Raw genomic sequence first — 21,783 nt, forward strand, 5'->3', positions numbered from 1 at the left:
TGATACACAACAAGGATCACCTGATAATCATACTACAACAGTTATTTCAGGAAAAAAAAATTGCATATTTTTGGGGAATTATATTTTGAAATATCGTCAATAGCGTTAATATTATACACTGTAGGATGACCAAAATTATGATACACAACAAGGGTCACCTGATAATCATACTACAACAGTCATTTCAGAAAAAAAAAACTTTTTGCATATTTTTGGGGAATTTTATTGTGAAAAATCATCAATAGCGTTAATATTATACACTGTATACTCACAAAAATCATGCTTCACAACAATGGTCACCTGATAATCATACTACAACAGTCATTTCAGGAAAAAAAAAATTGCATATTTTTTGGGAATTTTATGTTGAAATATCGTCAATAGCGTTAATATTATACACTGTATACTCACCAAAATCATGATACACAACAATGGTCACCTGATAATCATACTACAACAGTCATTTTAGAAAAAAAGTTTTTTGCATATTTTTGGGGAATTTTATTGTGAAAAATCGTCAATAGCGTTAATATTATACACTGTATACTCACCAAAATCATGCTACACAACAATGGTCACCTGATAATCATACTACAACAGTCATTTCAGGAAAAAAACTTTTTGCATATTTTTGGGGAATTTTATTTTGAAATATCGTCAATAGCGTTAATATTATACACTGTATACTCACCAAAATCATGCTTCACAACAATGGTCACCTGATAATCATACTACAACAGTCATTTCAGAAAAAAAACTTTTTGCATATTTTTGGGGAATTTTATTGTGAAAAATCGTCAATAGCGTTAATATTATACACTGTAGGATGACCAAAATTATGATACACAACAAGGGTCACCTGATAATCATACTACAACAGTCATTTCAGAAAAAAAACTTTTTGCATATTTTTGGGGAATTTTATTGTGAAAAATCGTCAATAGCGTTAATATTATACACTGTATACTCACCAAAATCATGATACACAACAATGGTCACCTGATAATCATACTACAACAGAGATTTCAGGGGGGAAAAAAGTTGCATATTTTTGGGGAATTTTATTGTGAAAAATCGTCAATAGCGTTAATATTATGCACTGTAGGATGACCAAAATCATGATACACAACAAGGGTCACCTGAGAATCATACTACAACAGTCATTTTAGAAAAAAATATCTTTTTGCATATTTATGGGGAATTTTATTGTGAAAAATCATCAATAGCGTTAATATTATACACTGTATACTCACCAAAATAATGCTACACAACAATGGTCACCTGATAATCATATTACAACAGTGATTTCAGGGGGAAAAAAAGTTTCCATATTTTTGGGGAATTTTATTGTGAAAAATCATCAATAGCGTTAATATTATACACTGTAGGATGACCAAAATCATGATACACAACAAGGGTCACCTGATAATCATACTACAACAGTCATTTCAGAAAAAAGAATCTTTTTGCATATTTTTGGGGAATTTTATTGTGAAAAATCGTCAATAGCGTTAATATTATACACTGTATACTCACCAAAATCATGCTACACACCAATGGTCACCTGATAATCATACTACAACAGTGATTTCAGGAAAAAAAAATTGCATATTTTTGGGGAATTTTATTTTGAAATATCGTCAATAGAGTAATATTATACACTGTAGGATGACCAAAATCATGATGCACAACAAGGGTCACCTGATAATCATACTACAACAGTCATTTCAGGAAAAAAAAATTGCATATTTTTGGGGAATTATATTTTGAAATATCGTCAATAGCGTTAATATTATACACTGTAGGATGACCAAAATTATGATACACAACAAGGGTCACCTGATAATCATACTACAACAGTCATTTCAGAAAAAAAACTTTTTGCATATTTTTGGGGAATTTTATTGTGAAAAATCGTCAATAGCGTTAATATTATACACTGTATTCTCACCAAAATCATGCTACACACCAATGGTCACCTGATAATCATACTACAACAGTGATTTCAGGAAAAAAAAATTGCAGATTTTTGGGGAATTTTATTTTGAAATATCGTCAATAGCGTTAATATTATACACTGTAGGATGACGTAAATCATGATACACAACAATGGTCACCTGATAATCATACTACAACAGTCATTTCAGAAAAAAAGTTTTTTGCATATTTTTGGGGAATTTTATTGTGAAAAATCGTCAATAGCGTTAATATTATACACTGTATAGTCACCAAAATCATGCTACACAACAATGGTCACCTGATAATCATACTACAACAGTCATTTCATTTAAAAAAAAAAAATCTTTTTGCATATTTTTGGGGAATATTATTGTGAAAAATCGTCAATAGCGTTAATATTATACACTGTATACTCACAAAAATCATGCTTCACAACAATGGTCACCTGATAATCATACTACAACAGTTATTTCAGGAAAAAAAAAATTGCATATTTTTTGGGAATTTTATGTTGAAATATCGTCAATAGCGTTAATATTATACACTCTAGGATGACCAAAATCATGATACACAACAATGGTCACCTGATAATCATACTACAACAGTCATTTCATTAAAAAAAAAATTGCATATTTTTGGGGAATTTTATGTTGAAATATCGTCAATAGCGTTAATATTATACACTGTATACTCACAAAAATCATGCTTCACAACAATGGTCACCTGATAATCATACTACAACAGTTATTTCAGGAAAAAAAAAATTGCATATTTTTGGGGAATTTTATTTTGAAATATCGTCAATAGCGTTAATATTATACACTGTAGGATGACGTAAATCATGATACACAACAAGGGTCACCTGATAATCATACTACAACAGTCATTTCAGAAAAAAAGTTTTTTGCATATTTTTGGGGAATTTTATTGTGAAAAATCGTCAATAGCGTTAATATTATACACTGTATACTCACCAAAATCATGCTACACAACAATGGTCACCTGATAATCATACTACAACAGTGATTTCAGGAAAAAAAAATTACATATTTTTGGGGAATTTTATTTTGAAATATCGTCAATAGCGTTAATATTATACACTGTAGGATGACCAAAATCATGATACACAACAAGGGTCACCTGATAATCATACTACAACAATCATTTCAGAAAAAACTTTTTGCATATTTTTGGGGAATTTTATTGTGAAAAATCGTCAATAGCGTTAATATTATACACTGTATACTCACAAAAATCATGCTTCACAACAATGGTCACCTGATAATCATACTACAACAGTCATTTCAGAAAAAAAACTTTTTGCATATTTTTGGGGAATTTTATTGTGAAAAATCGTCAATAGCGTTAATATTATACACTGTAGGATGACCAAAATCATGATACACAACAAGGGTCACCTGATAATCATACTACAACAGTTATTTCAGGAAAAAAAATATTGCATATTTTTGGGGAATTTTATGTTGAAATATCGTCAATAGCGTTAATATTATACACTGTAGGATGACCAAAATCATGATACACAACAATGGTCACCTGATAATCATACTACAACAGTTATTTCAGTTAAAAAAAAATTGCATATTTTTGGGGAATTTTATGTTGTAATATCGTCAATAGCGTTAATATTATACACTGTATACTCACCAAAATCATGATACACAACAAGGGTCACCTGATAATCATACTACAACAGTTATTTCAGGAAAAAAAAATTGCATATTTTTGGGGAATTATATTTTGAAATATCGTCAATAGCGTTAATATTATACACTGTAGGATGACCAAAATTATGATACACAACAAGGGTCACCTGATAATCATACTACAACAGTCATTTCAGAAAAAAAAACTTTTTGCATATTTTTGGGGATTTTTATTGTGAAAATTCGTCAATAGCGTTAATATTATACACTGTATACTCACCAAAATCATGCTACACAACAATGGTCATCTGATAATCATACTACAACAGTGATTTCAGGGGAAAAAAAATTGCATATTTTTGGGGAATTTTATTTTGAAATATCGTCAATAGCGTTAATATTATACACTGTATACTCACCAAAATCATGCTTCACAACAAGGGTCACCTGATAATCATACTACAACAGTCATTTCAGAAAAAAAAAACTTTTTGCATATTTTTGGGGAATTTTATTGTGAAAAATCATCAATAGCGTTAATATTATACACTGTATACTCACAAAAATCATGCTTCACAACAATGGTCACCTGATAATCATACTACAACAGTCATTTCAGGAAGAAAAAAAATTGCATATTTTTTGGGAATTTTATGTTGAAATATCGTCAATAGCGTTAATATTATACACTGTAGGATGACCAAAATCATGATACACAACAAGGGTCACCTGATAATCATACTACAACAGTCATTTCAGAAAAAACTTTTTGCATATTTTTGGGGAATTTTATTGTGAAAAATCGTCAATAGCGTTAATATTATACACTGTATACTCACCAAAATCATGATACACAACAATGGTCACCTGATAATCATACTACAACAGTCATTTCAGAAAAAAAACTTTTTGCATATTTTTGGGGAATTTTATTGTGAAAAATCGTCAATAGCGTTAATATTATACACTGTAGGATGACCAAAATTATGATACACAACAAGGGTCACCTGATAATCATACTACAACAGTCATTTCAGAAAAAAAACTTTTTGCATATTTTTGGGGAATTTTATTGTGAAAAATCGTCAATAACGTTAATATTATACACTGTATACTCACCAAAATCATGCTACACAACAATGGTCACCTGATAATCATACTACAACAGAGATTTCAGGGGGGAAAAAAGTTGCATATTTTTGGGGAATTTTATTGTGAAAAATCGTCAATAGCGTTAAGATTATGCACTGTAGGATGACCAAAATCTTGATACACAACAAGGGTCACCTGAGAATCATACTACAACAGTCATTTTAGAAAAAAATATCTTTTTGCATATTTATGGGGAATTTTATTGTGAAAAATCATCAATAGCGTTAATATTATACACTGTATACTCACCAAAATAATGCTACACAACAATGGTCACCTGATAATCATACTACAACAGTGATTTCAGGGGGAAAAAAAGTTTGCATATTTTTGGGGAATTTTATTGTGAAAAATCATCAATAGCGTTAATATTATACACTGTAGGATGACCAAAATCATGATACACAACAAGGGTCACCTGATAATCATACTACAACAGTCATTTCAGAAAAAAGAATCTTTTTGCATATTTTTGGGGAATTTTATTGTGAAAAATCGTCAATAGCGTTAATATTATACACTGTTTATTCACCAAAATCATGCTACACAACAATGGTCACCCGATAATCATACTACAACAGTTATTTCAGGAAAAAAAAATTGCATATATTTGGGGAATTTTATGTTGAAATATCGTCAATAGCGTTAATATTATACACTGTAGGATGACCAAAATCATGATACACAACAATGGTCACCTGATAATCATACTACAACAGTTATTTCAGGAAAAAAAAAATTGCATATTTTTGGGGAATTTTATGTTGTAATATCGTCAATATTGTTAATATTATACACTGTATACTCACCAAAATCATGATACACAACAAGGATCACCTGATAATCATACTACAACAGTTATTTCAGGAAAAAAAAATTGCATATTTTTGGGGAATTATATTTTGAAATATCGTCAATAGCGTTAATATTATACACTGTAGGATGACCAAAATTATGATACACAACAAGGGTCACCTGATAATCATACTACAACAGTCATTTCAGAAAAAAAAAAACTTTTTGCATATTTTTGGGGAATTTTATTGTGAAAAATCATCAATAGCGTTAATATTATACACTGTATACTCACAAAAATCATGCTTCACAACAATGGTCACCTGATAATCATACTACAACAGTCATTTCAGGAAAAAAAAAATTGCATATTTTTTGGGAATTTTATGTTGAAATATCGTCAATAGCGTTAATATTATACACTGTAGGATGACCAAAATCATGATACACAACAAGGGTCACCTGATAATCATACTACAACAGTCATTTCAGAAAAAACTTTTTGCATATTTTTGGGGAATTTTATTGTGAAAAATCGTCAATAGCGTTAATATTATACACTGTATACTCACCAAAATCATGATACACAACAATGGTCACCTGATAATCATACTACAACAGTCATTTCAGAAAAAAAACTTTTTGCATATTTTTGGGGAATTTTATTGTGAAAAATCGTCAATAGCGTTAATATTATACACTGTAGGATGACCAAAATTATGATACACAACAAGGGTCACCTGATAATCATACTACAACAGTCATTTCAGAAAAAAAACTTTTTGCATATTTTTGGGGAATTTTATTGTGAAAAATCGTCAATAACGTTAATATTATACACTGTATACTCACCAAAATCATGCTACACAACAATGGTCACCTGATAATCATACTACAACAGAGATTTCAGGGGGGAAAAAAGTTGCATATTTTTGGGGAATTTTATTGTGAAAAATCGTCAATAGCGTTAAGATTATGCACTGTAGGATGACCAAAATCTTGATACACAACAAGGGTCACCTGAGAATCATACTACAACAGTCATTTTAGAAAAAAATATCTTTTTGCATATTTATGGGGAATTTTATTGTGAAAAATCATCAATAGCGTTAATATTATACACTGTATACTCACCAAAATAATGCTACACAACAATGGTCACCTGATAATCATACTACAACAGTGATTTCAGGGGGAAAAAAAGTTTGCATATTTTTGGGGAATTTTATTGTGAAAAATCATCAATAGCGTTAATATTATACACTGTAGGATGACCAAAATCATGATACACAACAAGGGTCACCTGATAATCATACTACAACAGTCATTTCAGAAAAAAGAATCTTTTTGCATATTTTTGGGGAATTTTATTGTGAAAAATCGTCAATAGCGTTAAGATTATGCACTGTAGGATGACCAAAATCTTGATACACAACAAGGGTCACCTGAGAATCATACTACAACAGTCATTTTAGAAAAAAATATCTTTTTGCATATTTATGGGGAATTTTATTGTGAAAAATCATCAATAGCGTTAATATTATACACTGTATACTCACCAAAATAATGCTACACAACAATGGTCACCTGATAATCATACTACAACAGTGATTTCAGGGGGAAAAAAAGTTTGCATATTTTTGGGGAATTTTATTGTGAAAAATCATCAATAGCGTTAATATTATACACTGTAGGATGACCAAAATCATGATACACAACAAGGGTCACCTGATAATCATACTACAACAGTCATTTCAGAAAAAAGAATCTTTTTGCATATTTTTGGGGAATTTTATTGTGAAAAATCGTCAATAGCGTTAATATTATACACTGTTTATTCACCAAAATCATGCTACACAACAATGGTCACCCGATAATCATACTACAACAGTTATTTCAGGAAAAAAAAATTGCATATATTTGGGGAATTTTATGTTGAAATATCGTCAATAGCGTTAATATTATACACTGTAGGATGACCAAAATCATGATACACAACAATGGTCACCTGATAATCATACTACAACAGTTATTTCAGGAAAAAAAAAATTGCATATTTTTGGGGAATTTTATGTTGTAATATCGTCAATATTGTTAATATTATACACTGTATACTCACCAAAATCATGATACACAACAAGGATCACCTGATAATCATACTACAACAGTTATTTCAGGAAAAAAAAATTGCATATTTTTGGGGAATTATATTTTGAAATATCGTCAATAGCGTTAATATTATACACTGTAGGATGACCAAAATTATGATACACAACAAGGGTCACCTGATAATCATACTACAACAGTCATTTCAGAAAAAAAAAAACTTTTTGCATATTTTTGGGGAATTTTATTGTGAAAAATCATCAATAGCGTTAATATTATACACTGTATACTCACAAAAATCATGCTTCACAACAATGGTCACCTGATAATCATACTACAACAGTCATTTCAGGAAAAAAAAAATTGCATATTTTTGGGGAATTTTATGTTGTAATATCGTCAATATTGTTAATATTATACACTGTATACTCACCAAAATCATGATACACAACAAGGATCACCTGATAATCATACTACAACAGTTATTTCAGGAAAAAAAAATTGCATATTTTTGGGGAATTATATTTTGAAATATCGTCAATAGCGTTAATATTATACACTGTAGGATGACCAAAATTATGATACACAACAAGGGTCACCTGATAATCATACTACAACAGTCATTTCAGAAAAAAAAAAACTTTTTGCATATTTTTGGGGAATTTTATTGTGAAAAATCATCAATAGTGTTAATATTATACACTGTATACTCACAAAAATCATGCTTCACAACAATGGTCACCTGATAATCATACTACAACAGTCATTTCAGGAAAAAAAAAATTGCATATTTTTTGGGAATTTTATGTTGAAATATCGTCAATAGCGTTAATATTATACACTGTAGGATGACCAAAATCATGATACACAACAAGGGTCACCTGATAATCATACTACAACAGTCATTTCAGAAAAAACTTTTTGCATATTTTTGGGGAATTTTATTGTGAAAAATCGTCAATAGCGTTAATATTATACACTGTATACTCACCAAAATCATGATACACAACAATGGTCACCTGATAATCATACTACAACAGTCATTTCAGAAAAAAAACTTTTTGCATATTTTTGGGGAATTTTATTGTGAAAAATCGTCAATAGCGTTAATATTATACACTGTAGGATGACCAAAATTATGATACACAACAAGGGTCACCTGATAATCATACTACAACAGTCATTTCAGAAAAAAAACTTTTTGCATATTTTTGGGGAATTTTATTGTGAAAAATCGTCAATAACGTTAATATTATACACTGTATACTCACCAAAATCATGCTACACAACAATGGTCACCTGATAATCATACTACAACAGAGATTTCAGGGGGGAAAAAAGTTGCATATTTTTGGGGAATTTTATTGTGAAAAATCGTCAATAGCGTTAAGATTATGCACTGTAGGATGACCAAAATCTTGATACACAACAAGGGTCACCTGAGAATCATACTACAACAGTCATTTTAGAAAAAAATATCTTTTTGCATATTTATGGGGAATTTTATTGTGAAAAATCATCAATAGCGTTAATATTATACACTGTATACTCACCAAAATAATGCTACACAACAATGGTCACCTGATAATCATACTACAACAGTGATTTCAGGGGGAAAAAAAGTTTGCATATTTTTGGGGAATTTTATTGTGAAAAATCATCAATAGCGTTAATATTATACACTGTAGGATGACCAAAATCATGATACACAACAAGGGTCACCTGATAATCATACTACAACAGTCATTTCAGAAAAAAGAATCTTTTTGCATATTTTTGGGGAATTTTATTGTGAAAAATCGTCAATAGCGTTAATATTATACACTGTTTATTCACCAAAATCATGCTACACAACAATGGTCACCCGATAATCATACTACAACAGTTATTTCAGGAAAAAAAAAAATTGCATATTTTTTGGGAATTTTATTTTGAAATATCGTCAATAGCGTTAATATTATACACTGTAGGATGACAAAAATCATTATACACAACAAGGGTCACCTGATAATCATACTACAACAGTCATTTCAGATAAAAAAACTTTTTGCATATTTTAGGGGAATTTTATTGTGAAAAATCATCAATAGCGTTAATATTATACACTGTATACTCACCAAAATCATGCTACATTTGCACAACTGAAACATCTGTACATAGTTTTTCATTATTTGATAGGTGATGGCAATCTAACCATTTATTAAGCTTTTCAAATGACTCTGACTCAGGTGTGAGCTCCTTTTACAGTATTGACAGTAATGTCTGAAACAATAAACTTTTTTTTTTTTTCAGAACTGGAGTGATTTAAATATTTGCAACATGGGCATTGGTGTTCTCCTTAGGTCTACTACATTTTCTTATTGGTGAATAACATTTGACTTTGAATATAAAAAAATAGCTTGAGGAAAAATTATTAATATATATTCTAACACATGTTCTATATCGTGTCAAGACTATCTCTCCATTCTACATATTCCATAGGTGGGGGGGGGGGGGGGGTTTAGACGGCTTGTGTGCACATTATCCACTTACTTTGAGTTTGGGAGAGCTGGTCTACGGGCCCCTCTCTGGATTGCTACGACTGTCTTTGCTACCCGGGCTGGTGAAAGCGTGGCGGCTTGTGACACTGGTTTGCCGGTCACACAAGAGATGTCTGGTATGATCCGGCGGGGCCGGGACCAGCCCCACAGCCAAGACCACCTCAATTAGGTTCTGCTGCTTCCAGTGATCTACGGGTCCTTTTGGAGGCCAGCCAACATGTGTGCTCGCTCGGAGGGGCAGTGCCGCAGAGATGTGGCTCGTCTCCAGCAGCACTTAGAGTACCTAGGCCTGCACCTCAACAGGAAGAAGAGCAGGCTCCAGCCCTCACAGTCCACGGAGTTCCTAGGCATGTGTTTGGATGCCAGGGCAGGGACTCTTTACTTGACTCCTGTGAGACAGGCCGCCCTCAGGGCTTGCTTGTCCCAGTTCCGGCTTGGGGCCAGGGTGACCTGGCTATGTCTCCGCCTCTTGGGGTTAATGGCAGCCACAGTGCATGTCATACCCCTGGCTCTTCTGAACATGCGCCCAGTGCAGCGCTGCCTCCTAGACCTTGGATTTTGCCCACAGAGGAATCTGCAGGCCAGCGTATTGGTGATGCGCAGACTGTGTGTGGCTCTCCGTTGTTGGCGGCGGCCGACCAACTTGGCACGTGGGACGGTACTGGGGCTTGTGTTGCATCGCCAGGTGGTGTCATCAGATGCATCCCTGGTAGGCTGGGGGGCTGTCCACGAAGGCAAGGGCATCAGCGGCCTTTGGGACGGACCCTGGTTAGCGCAGCACATAAATGTTTTGGAGCTGCAGGCTATCCATTTGGCTCTTCTGCACTTCCTGCCAGAGCTACAGGACCGCCATGTGCTGGTGAGAACAGACAGTACAGTAGTGGCGGCATATATCAACAGGCAAGGGGGCATAGGTTCCCCTCGCCTGTGCAGATTGGCTCGGGCAATATGGGAGTGGGCTCATCCCCAGTTCAAGTCCCTGAGGGCCACATACGTGCCGGGTCGGGAGAACCTTGCTGTAGATCGGCTCTCCAGGGGGGGACCCCTTCCCGGAGAGTGGCAGCTGCATCCAGAGGTTGTGAGCGGAATATGGGATCGCTACGGCACAGCCGTGGCACTCATTGTAAATGGTAAATGGTAAATGGATTGTACTTATATAGCGCCTTTCTGGTCTTTTCGACCACTCAAAGCGTTTTACACTACAACTCATTCACCACATTCACACACATTCATACACTGATGGCAGGCAGCTACCACGCAGGGTGCCAACCTGCACATCAGGAGGAATCTAACCATTCACTCGCATTCATACACCGTTGGCACAGCAACGGGAGCAACTAGGGGTTAAGTGTCTTGCCCAAGGACACATCGACATGTAGACTGGAGGAGCCGGGAATCGAACCGCCAATCTTCCAATTGGAGGACGACCGCTCTACCTCCTGAGCCACAGCCGCCCCCTCTTTTTCTCCATGGGGAGGGACAATCCTCCCTTAGGGACGGATGCGATGGCACATCAGTGGCCACTGGGCCTCCTGTATGCCTTCCCTTCGTTCCTCCTCCTGCACCAACTCCTACAGAGAGTCCAGCCTCATCCTGGTGGCCCCCAATTGGCCCCAGATGATTTGGTTTGCCGAGATTCCGCCCCTTCTTCAGGGACAACCGTGGGAGCTACCCATCCGCCGGGACCTCCCGTCCCAGGTCGAGGGAACTCTTTTTCATCCTTTTCCCCAGGGCCTCAGGCTTTGGGCATGGCCCCTGAGAGGGCCGAATTTCTAGCCTTGGGATTCCCCCAGTCTGTAGTGGGTACTTTGCAGGGGGCCCGGGCTCCCTCGACCAGGGTTGCTTATTCCTATCGTTGGGGGGTGTTTCAATCATGGTGTGCCTCACGACACGTGGATCCCCTCTCCTGTAGGCCCCTGGTATCCTTCAGTTCCTTCAGGAGCTGTTAGAGGCAGGCAAGTCTCCCTTGACGTTGAGGGGGACGGTGGCAGCCATAAAGGCGGCCCATGTTGGGCCTCGTAAACTGGCACAGGGTTGTTGTGACCTTATTGCTCAGTTCTTTAGGGGGGCTTGTAGGGTTGCTCCCTCTCCCAGGAGGCCGGGTGTCCCCCCATGGGATTTGGAGATGGTTTTGTCAGCCTTGCGGCATGGGCCGTTCGAGCCTCTGGAAACGGTTGAGCTGAAATGGCTTTCGCTCAAGACTACATTCTTGTTGGCTATTGTGTCGACAAAAAGGGTGGGTGAGCTACATGCCCTTTCCGTGCATGAAGAGTGCTGCCGCTTCTTGCCTGGGAATGCTGGAGTGCTGCTGTGCCCTAATCCTGCATTCCATCCTAAGGTCTGGTCTGAGTCCCACGCCAACCAATCTCTTGAGCTGCGCCCTTTCCGCCCTCCTCAGGATGGGGTATACAGTGTATAATATTAACGCTATTGACGATTTTTCACAATAAAATTACCCAAAAATAAACAAAAACAATTTTCTGAAATAACTGTTGTAGTATGATTATCAGGTGACCCTTGTTGTGTAGCATGATTTTGGTGAGTATACAGTGTATAATTTTAACGCTATTGACGATTTTTCACAATAAAATTCCCCAAAAATATGCAAAAAGATTTTTTTTCTGAAATAACTGTTGTAGTTTGATTATCAGGTGACCCTTGTTGTGTGGAGTGAATATAGTGAAGACTACTGTGTATAATATTGAAGCTATTGAAGGGAAATCAATGGAACGACAGCACATGACAGTGATGATATTGAAGTATTATACACAAGCACATTTTGTAAAAATAACTGTTGTAGTGTGATTATCAGGTGACCGTTGGTGTGTGGAGTGAATTTGGTGAGACTACAGTGAATAAAAGTGGAGATATTGAATATTTTTCGCTTTGGTACTGCACTTTGTAGACGGTCCCTAAGCGCTCGCCTCTCCTTCCGCAACGCATAGAGAGCAATATATTTCCTGCAGCCTGGAGGACGACTCGTTTTGGCGAAAATGAGTTTGTAGTCAATAGTCTACCTTACTACGATAGGAAAGAGACATTTTTTATGTTTTAACAATGTTTCGTTTGTGAGCTATTGATAGCTGAAGTTCGAATCTGCCAATCTCTTTCTAACTTTACCCAAGTATTTCAGCGATCCTGCACTATGGCCCACTAAAATGACCGAGTCTGATAGAGTAGGAGTAGGAAGAGCAGAGGAGAGGCAGTGTTGGTTAGACTTAAACTACATGTAGTTGAACTACATAGCTTAACTACAATTTGCTGTAACTTGCTGGTAGTTAAACTACATTCATAGTAGTGCTGCGTCAAGTATTTCAACTACTTTTTGGGTCATTTTTTGTAGTTTAACTACTCAATTTACAAACTACAATTTTGGTCAATAACATGAAATATTTTTGTTGGCATGGACGCCTTTATTTAGCAGCGTATATGGCATGTGCTCTAACCACTCGACCACCTGCACATGAAATATTTTTTATAAAAAAAAGACCTATATAATATAAATGTTATTTTAAATAAAAAAAATAAAAAAAGGCATGAATCATGTCATGACATGCTAACATTGTTGTTCAAGACACACCGATCTAGAATATGTCTGCCTCTTTGGGTTTTTTATTACATTTTTTGTAGACTGATTTACATTTCTGATTTACATGTGGGTATTGGGGTAGGATTTTCATTTTCTCTTTTTATTACCCAACATGTCTATGGTGAACCTACAGTATGTTGACCAACATGTTAGCTTTTTTTCTTTAAAAAAATAAAACTGAGTTGAGAGGCATATTTCTGCTGGCATGTGAATTTTTTGTAGGCTATTATATTTAGTTTCATAGAGACCACATGTTGATTTATTTAACGCTGAGTTAAATGAGTATAAGTAGTTGCTAAAGCTACTTTTTTTAGCTGTAGTTTTACAAACTACATTTCTCCAGGGGTAGTTTGTTCAAACTACTGTCAGGCTGAACTACATGTAGTTTTACAAGGTATGCTTGCAAAGTAGCTTCCCCAACACTGAGGAGAGGAGAGGAAGAGCAGAGCAGAGAAGAGGAGAGGAAGAGCAAGGGAAAATGAGAAATCCAGGTGCGTGGGGGCCCATCTAAGATTATCTCTTCCCGGGCCCAGGCAAGACTGTCAGCTGGCCTGCTCATGAGTATGATTTAATTAGAGTATAATCCAATGAAGATATCAATCATTGTGTTTTTGTTACCTTAGACTGAGTCCTTTATATCTACATGGGGAGCAGGTCCTCTTAAACAGATCATGCCATGTTGCACTGTCATGTTTCTACAGTAGCCCAGAATGGACAAACCAAACACTGACTCTTTCACATTTTTCTCTAGTTTCACAGCCATCATATGTTCTCCTACACGCTTGGAAGGGGAGGTTCCAGGAAGGCGTATTCAGTTGGTTGTAGTCTGAGATCTCACTGCTAAATGCCACTAAATTCTACATACTGGTCCTTTAATGTAATTTTCATTAGTGTCTGGGCTGATCTTGCTGTCTGGTCTGATCTTGCTGTCTGGTCTTTCCTAAAGTTCATTTAAGATGAAAGACTGACATCTATGAAATCACACTGCTCTGCTGATAACAATGTAACTGGCATTCAGACTGTACTCAGACTGGATTATTGGTGTATTTGGGAAAATATCTGGTAGGATCAACAAAAACAGCTATTTATACTCTTGTAAAATTGATATCAAATGACACGCTGCTGTCAGTTATTGTTGCTTAAAAAGTTTCTCTGAGATATTTTAGATTATAGCTGAAGTAGTTATTTGGAGGGCCTCCTGGTGGTCTGGGGGTTTATGATACTGACCATATCATTTCCATACCACGCTCGATTTTGACCAGGGACATTTGTTGAATCATCATCGTATGTCCCCTCATATCCTGTCATCCCTATACTGCTCTTTGGATTCAAATGTGTGGATTGACCATCAAAGATATACAGAATATATAACAGAAATGATTGCTGATGAGTGAAATGAGTTTCCTCTCATGCTCAGTACTGGTCAGGTTTGTCCTTTGGGGGGCAGTAAAACTCTTTGTTGTTTTCTACAAATTCCTCTCTGCCACTGCTGCTGCTGGGTGAACGATAATCAAACAGACGTGTTAAAGCTAGACAATAATGTTAAAACAATTATGAAGCTCTGATAATTACCACTGTTTTAAGAATGAATGTGTAAACAGTTCTTCATTTCCAGAATAACACATTTTTGAATTTGCACTCTGGCAATTAATTTGCACCCTTTGTTATAACCAAAAAGAGACCATCCCTGTCTTATTGTTTTTTACTAATTCATTTTTAATAACTGTTCTGTATTGTATTGATTGTTTTTGTTATGTCTTGCTGTTTCCATTTTTCTTTTCTTTTTTTTTGTTTCCCTGTGTTTGTGTGCAAGCTAAATCCCACATGTGAAACAATAGAGACTGAACTATTCGGAGAAAGGGGTTTGAACTGTTTTGAGGAGATGCCACAACATTTTCATTCTGTACATTTGTAACTAAGAGATAAAAAGCTGACAGATAACCAAAGTCCTATTTTGTACTAAAGCAACAATGTTTATCCAAATAGACATTATACTTACTTATTTTGATTTAAGTGGGATCTTGGTGATCTCAAAATGTTGCAAACACTGAAACAGGGATTTGAATAAAAAATTGTGGCTTTTTAGCAAGTGTGTGGATGTAACTCTTTTCCTATTGGGGCTTTTTAATAGCCTTGCACCTATGTGATGTGTGTATGTCTGCCCCCTTTAAGTAAAGGCAGTAAACTCTTAATAATAATCATTTTGGAATGAAGGAAAATGTCAAACCCACTACACATAAACCTGCTTTATCATCTGATTTGTGTCAACTGACTTCACACAGGCCTGAAAAGCAGAAAAACAAACATGCGTAAAAGCAATCTAAAACAGACTTTCCTTGCTGAGAGTGGATTTCCACACTAAATTAAGGGCAGTAAACTCTTAATTAGAATCAATGAGGGAAAACACACATAAAACCTGTTACAGTAAACAAACTGGCTCTATTATCTGATTTGTGTCAACTGACTTCACCCACAGGCCTGAAAAGCAGAAGAACAAACATGCTTAAAAGCAATTGATCTAAAACAGACTCCTTCCTTGCTGAGAGAAGATGGGAATCATGGGAGTAAAAAAAGGGAGGGTGTCATTGTTATGTAATTCCCCGTTGTCCCCGTCCACCTGTTGTTAGTGATGGACGGCTGGCGACTTCAGCGCTCGCAGGCACAATCACATGAATAAAGTGGCGAGTTGGCGTGATCGTCACCATTCTCAGCACAGTTCCTGGAGAATGTGCACAGTTGGTGTGGAGGAGAGTTTCCCACCTCCACAGTGTTGTGCAGAGAACAGGCAATACTGCAGATTCCCATGTTGTCGGACAGCATGGCAGTTAATGCAGGTTACGCACTGAAGATCTGTCTTTTTGTGCTTTTCATGTTGGCGTTACAACAAAGTATTGGTCTATTTTTTTAGCTTTACTCATATATTACAATTTACTGCTTCTCACTCAGTGAAACAAAGTGTGAAAAAGCTGATTAAATGCACAGTACAGAAGGTAGTGTTGGAAAAGGAACTTTCATTAACTAAATATATCAATACAGTATTCAGTTATCACATTTTAGTAGCAGTTTGTACTTACACTGTGTCGCATTGTGTATCAGGGACATTTTTCAAACAAAATTGATTGGTTCCAGCTTCAAATGTGAAGTTTGCTGTTTTTCTTTTTCATATATGACAGATAAGTGAATATCTTTACATTGGGCTCTGAGAAATTCTGAAACACTTTTTACCCATTTATTAATATTTCAAAGCCTGAATTATTAATCGACTAATCTAGACTATAATTGGCAGCGTCTTTAATAAGTGCATACTCTGTTATTAATGACATTAACCCTGGTTCCTTCATTGAAATAAAGATATAATAAAGATTTTTATCACATCTGAAGGTGAAATGTGGACATACACTGTTACAGCATATATAACTGAAAGTGAGAAACAATATAATGCAAAATCAACATTTGACATCAAAGCTCCTCTCTTCTTAAATATTTCTTCTTTGAATCTCTACCATCTTGATCATGCTTTGTACCATCGAGACAATCCTACTATATCCTCCAATTTTCTGGAAATTTGGTGAGTTTTGCAACCTCAAGAGGCTTTAAATTTGTATTCACAAACACCCATCACATGGTGGGCATAGTTTAGACTAATAATTTGAAGATCCCCTCCAGACATAGTTTAAGATGTATAAAATGCTCTGCTCAGAATAATAACATCTATTTTATGTGTTTTTTCCACAAAGAAAGTTAAATTACTAACTTCTGCTCCTTCTCCCTCTTTGAGAAATGCAAGTTGTCTTCTACTTCTACACATTCTCAGAATGGTACCAGTAAGGATTCAAGTTTCCACATCACTTGTTTAAGTTTCCTACAAAAGTGCAAAATACTGCTTGCATGTGCATGACTTGGACTCAGATTTACAGCAAACACAGAGGAAGTTTTTGCCTTCTGTGTCAAACTCCACACATACATCATTCATTCTGCACCATGAAGCTCAAACATCCAAATGAAGTAGCAAGAAGAAAATCAAGTTTGACAGGACAGTGACTCTAATTTTGACAACTCTAAGGCAAATAAATAAAGGAGTCAGTATTTCTTCTAGATTTATGGCAACATGAAAAAGGTAAGAGTGAGACCTTCAAATAGGGAGGACATTTTCAAAGAAACTGTAAACACATAACTGAATATTCAAATGTCCGAATTATATGAAAATATTAGTTTTATTGTCTGGTCAAAATCTCCTGAGGGCGTTAATGGTTGCATTAGGATGAACTTTGACACATGACCTCAGTATTTCAACAATGCCAGCTAGAACTCTGATCTTAACTGCAGTTGGAAATCTAAAGTCTATTTATTATCAGCACATTACTCCTCTTAGATCATTGTCAAGAAATATTCATGAAATGTCATTGGAAAATATATAACAGAGCAATCCAATTAACATTTTACAATATTGTTTATGTAATGGCTCTTTTTGTTGCAAATGCAGTCCTGCAGAAGAGCGTGTGCAGCCTTCTCCACCATCTTCCAAAAACACCCACTTCTAAATTAGATTCCACATGAAACTGCACCGTGGAGTCAACCTATAGCTCCAACTAAAAGCTAGCAAATATTGACCAGCTTCATCATATAGAGACTATGCAATTCCATTATGGTGCCTATTTCATTAAAGTGACAGCCTGTTGAGCTGGGCTACTTAGTGGAGGTCAGACTTCCCTGTAAAATCACACATCTCACAAACTGAATTCAGATATTTAGGCTGTCAAAGTCAATTTGAGGAAGCAGCTACGCAGTCCAAAGACTACATCCTTGAGCAGTAACAGAATAAGAAAGACGAAGCACAGCTACACTGAGTTAAAATGATTTCTGCTATCTTTTATAAGTAACAAAATAACCATCAATTTATGTCAGAACAACAGCAAAACACACATATGTTGATCAGTTTTGTTAATGGGGGGAGGTCTGGTTTCGAAAATGTAATGATGGGTTAATCCCCTCGTGTGCATAATAAGAGCTCGTGCCAAAAGCAAGGCTCAAAAACCAAACCGCCATCTGTCTGACAGACACAGTTTGTTCTGACGAGAGCATGGTGACGCATCGCCTTTTACGCACAACACGACCAAGGATTTACACCGGAGTCCGAGCAGCTCTTTGGCACTTTATGTTGATGTGATGTGCAGTACACGTCTGGGTGCACTTTCAAAGTATTAGATGTCAATATTAACTGTTCCAAACCTATAGAGCGAAGTAGATGTATCCCTTCTGTCGTGCGTAAAACCTGTTGGGCGCGTCGGGGAGCAACACATCCGCCGTGAAGTCCAGTTTTTTCGTCGATTATTTGAGCTGATAACACAGAATGGAAAACTTAACAACAGCTCCAAAGCTGAACAACACTTTAGGGATTTGGACAGACTACAGTATCCAGTACAAAGTGATAAGCAGTTTGCTGCTTTTTGTGATTTGCGTTTTGGGAATCGTTGGAAATGTTATGGTCATCTTGGTTGTGCTCACTACCAAACACATGAGGACTCCTACTAACTGCTACCTGGTCAGTTTGGCTGTTGCTGATCTGATGGTGCTGACAGCGGCTGGTTTACCGACTATCACGGACAGTATCTTTGGATCTTGGGTGTTTGGCCACTATGGGTGCCTCTGCATTACCTACTTTCAGTACCTCGGGATCAACGCCTCCTCTTGTTCCATAACAGCGTTTACTATAGAGAGATACATCGCCATCTGCCATCCCATTAAAGCTCAGTTTCTGTGCACTTTGTCCAGAGCAAAGAAAATCATTTTGTTCGTTTGGGCTTTTACGTCTCTTTACTGCGTCATGTGGTTTTACCTGTCAGACATTCAGGAGCTGGTGTACGACAACATCACCATCATCACCTGTGGCTACAGAGTGTCCAGGAAGTTTTATTTGCCTATTTACTTTTTCGATTTCGGCGTCTTTTTCGTGTTGCCGCTGCTCCTCTCCGCGGTCTTGTACGGGCTCATTGCCAGGATCCTCTTCCTCAACCCGCTGCCCTCCGACCCAAAAGACAAGAAGAAGAAGAATGGACACAACAATCATGCCATCAATAAGAACACCAGCTGTAAAAACTCTCGCCACTCCAGCTCCACCGCGACTTCCCGCAGACAGGTGAGGGGTCCTGTCAGACTGGCAGCCTTCACACCAAACTTATAGATTCTTGCTAAAACTGCAGAAAATGCAAAAAAAACAAAAAACTAAATGTTTTTAGTCACGCAATGTACCATAAAATGACTTCAACGCAATTTCCAAATTTAGTTAATGAAGTTAAAATTAGTTGATTAAAACCAATTACCTAACTAATTACCTGACTAACTAACTGAACTTTTTTTTTTGATAGAATGCAGATTAATTCTGGGGGGGGGATCCTCTTTTTTTTCTTTACCATGCAGATGTTTTTAAATGACAGTCTGAGGAAAGAAGTGAGAAAAAATTGGATACCACTTGCTGGAAAATGTTTTCTTTTGTTCTTTTTGTAATTTGGGTGAACTGACCCTTTAAAACCATAATCCCCTCACTGTCATCTAAAAAAAAAAACAATCTCTCTGGGCTTTTATAAACTCAAAATGTTGAAGAGCAAGAACTGATTATGTTAGGAAATCTTTAAACAATTGCTTCTTTACATTGTAACATGTGTGGCTCTTCATTTGTTATTTTTATTGACTTGTTCATTGCTCAACAACGGTATTGATTTAGCCTCTATGTTCCTCTGAGAGCTTTATTACTGCAGCAGTTCTCATATTTCTCCTTGTTGCCCACTACAGGTGACCAAGATGCTGGCAGTGGTAGTGATCCTGTTCGCCATGCTCTGGATGCCGTACCGCACCTTGGTGGTGGTCAACTCCTTCCTGGACCGGGCCTACCTGGACAGCTGGTTCCTGCTCTTCTGTCGAATCTGCATCAACCTCAACAGCGCCATCAATCCGGTCATCTACAACGCCATGTCTCAGAAGTTTCGCGCCGCTTTCCGCAAGATCTGCGGCTGCAGGAAGAAGGGGTCGGATAAACCTGCTACCTACAGCGTGGCCCTCACCTACAGCGTCGTCAAGGATACTTCGATTGTGGAGAGCACGGATCACTTCACAACAGAGCTGGAGGAGCTCACTGTCACAGACGAACTCTTGTCTGATCAGAAAATGATGTTTCCAGACTCCTCTGTGTATGGGAAAGTGAATTTCAGCGACCCTTGAGGCACAAACGACTCCATGTTTGAGGCCAGAGTGACGACTCTGAAGGTCAATCGCAGATTGATGATTTTGAAAATGTTGCTCAATGGTGTCTGTTAAATGGGAATATTGTTTCCTGAGTGCCTGCTGACCTTTTCGAAGCCAGACTGCTGTACCTAGAGATGTAAACAAAGATTACAGCGACTGATACTTAGTGACAGTGTTTGAGGCACGAAGCCAAACTTGCTCTTCATCGAGAACCATTCCACACATTTTAGAATCACAAACATTGACAGATAAGCATTCTTTAAAAAGTGTTATCTTATCTCGGACCTACCTAAGTAATATACTCATGTTTGAGTCAACTAAACATGAATGTGAACAATAACACCATTCCCACCTCTTCAATGCCACTTTCAAATAAAGACTCATATCCGATCTTTAAAGCGGCACAGAACTGCACAGCAGTGAGCGATAACTGGAAAAAATGTGAACTCCAATACTCCAATACAAAATCCTGTGGTGTGACATCACTAAACGACCCACAGCACCTACATGTTCACTAATGTTTGTCAGTGATGCTTTACACCAAAGGAAACAAAAGACCCGACAGACGCCAAACGATCTGATGCCAGTGAGGCCGGCTTTAGTCTGGATGGCGTCATAGTTTGGATTGCTTCTTTTTCATTCACCATTTTCAATGAGTGCAGTGACCCTGTAAATACTAAACTTCAGGATTTTCTCAAGTATGTCTACCTGATTTAAACTGGGAAGAAAGGGGTAT

The 21,783-nt window shown here is 36.8% G+C and overlaps 1 protein-coding gene across 1 annotated transcript; it reads left to right on the forward strand.

The window, feature by feature from the left end:
- Positions 1 to 19,158: 19,158 nt before the first annotated feature.
- Positions 19,159 to 21,023, forward strand: trhrb (thyrotropin-releasing hormone receptor b). Its single transcript, XM_062435407.1, has 2 exons — positions 19,159 to 19,944; positions 20,598 to 21,023. Exons 1-2 carry the CDS (start codon positions 19,159 to 19,161, stop codon positions 21,021 to 21,023), a joined length of 1,212 nt encoding a protein of 403 aa, XP_062291391.1.
- The last annotated feature ends 760 nt before the right edge of the window (positions 21,024 to 21,783 follow it).

This window comes from Scomber scombrus, chromosome 16, assembly GCF_963691925.1.
Source record: "Scomber scombrus chromosome 16, fScoSco1.1, whole genome shotgun sequence".
Taxonomy (NCBI): domain Eukaryota; kingdom Metazoa; phylum Chordata; class Actinopteri; order Scombriformes; family Scombridae; genus Scomber; species Scomber scombrus.

Coding starts and splice junctions, on each gene's coding strand:
- trhrb (XM_062435407.1), top strand. CDS start 19,159: ATGGAAAACTTAACAACAGCTCCAAAGCTGAACAACACTTTAGGGATT. Junction 19,945..20,597: donor CCGCGACTTCCCGCAGACAG/GTGAGGGGTCCT, acceptor TGCCCACTACAG/GTGACCAAGATGCTGGCAGT.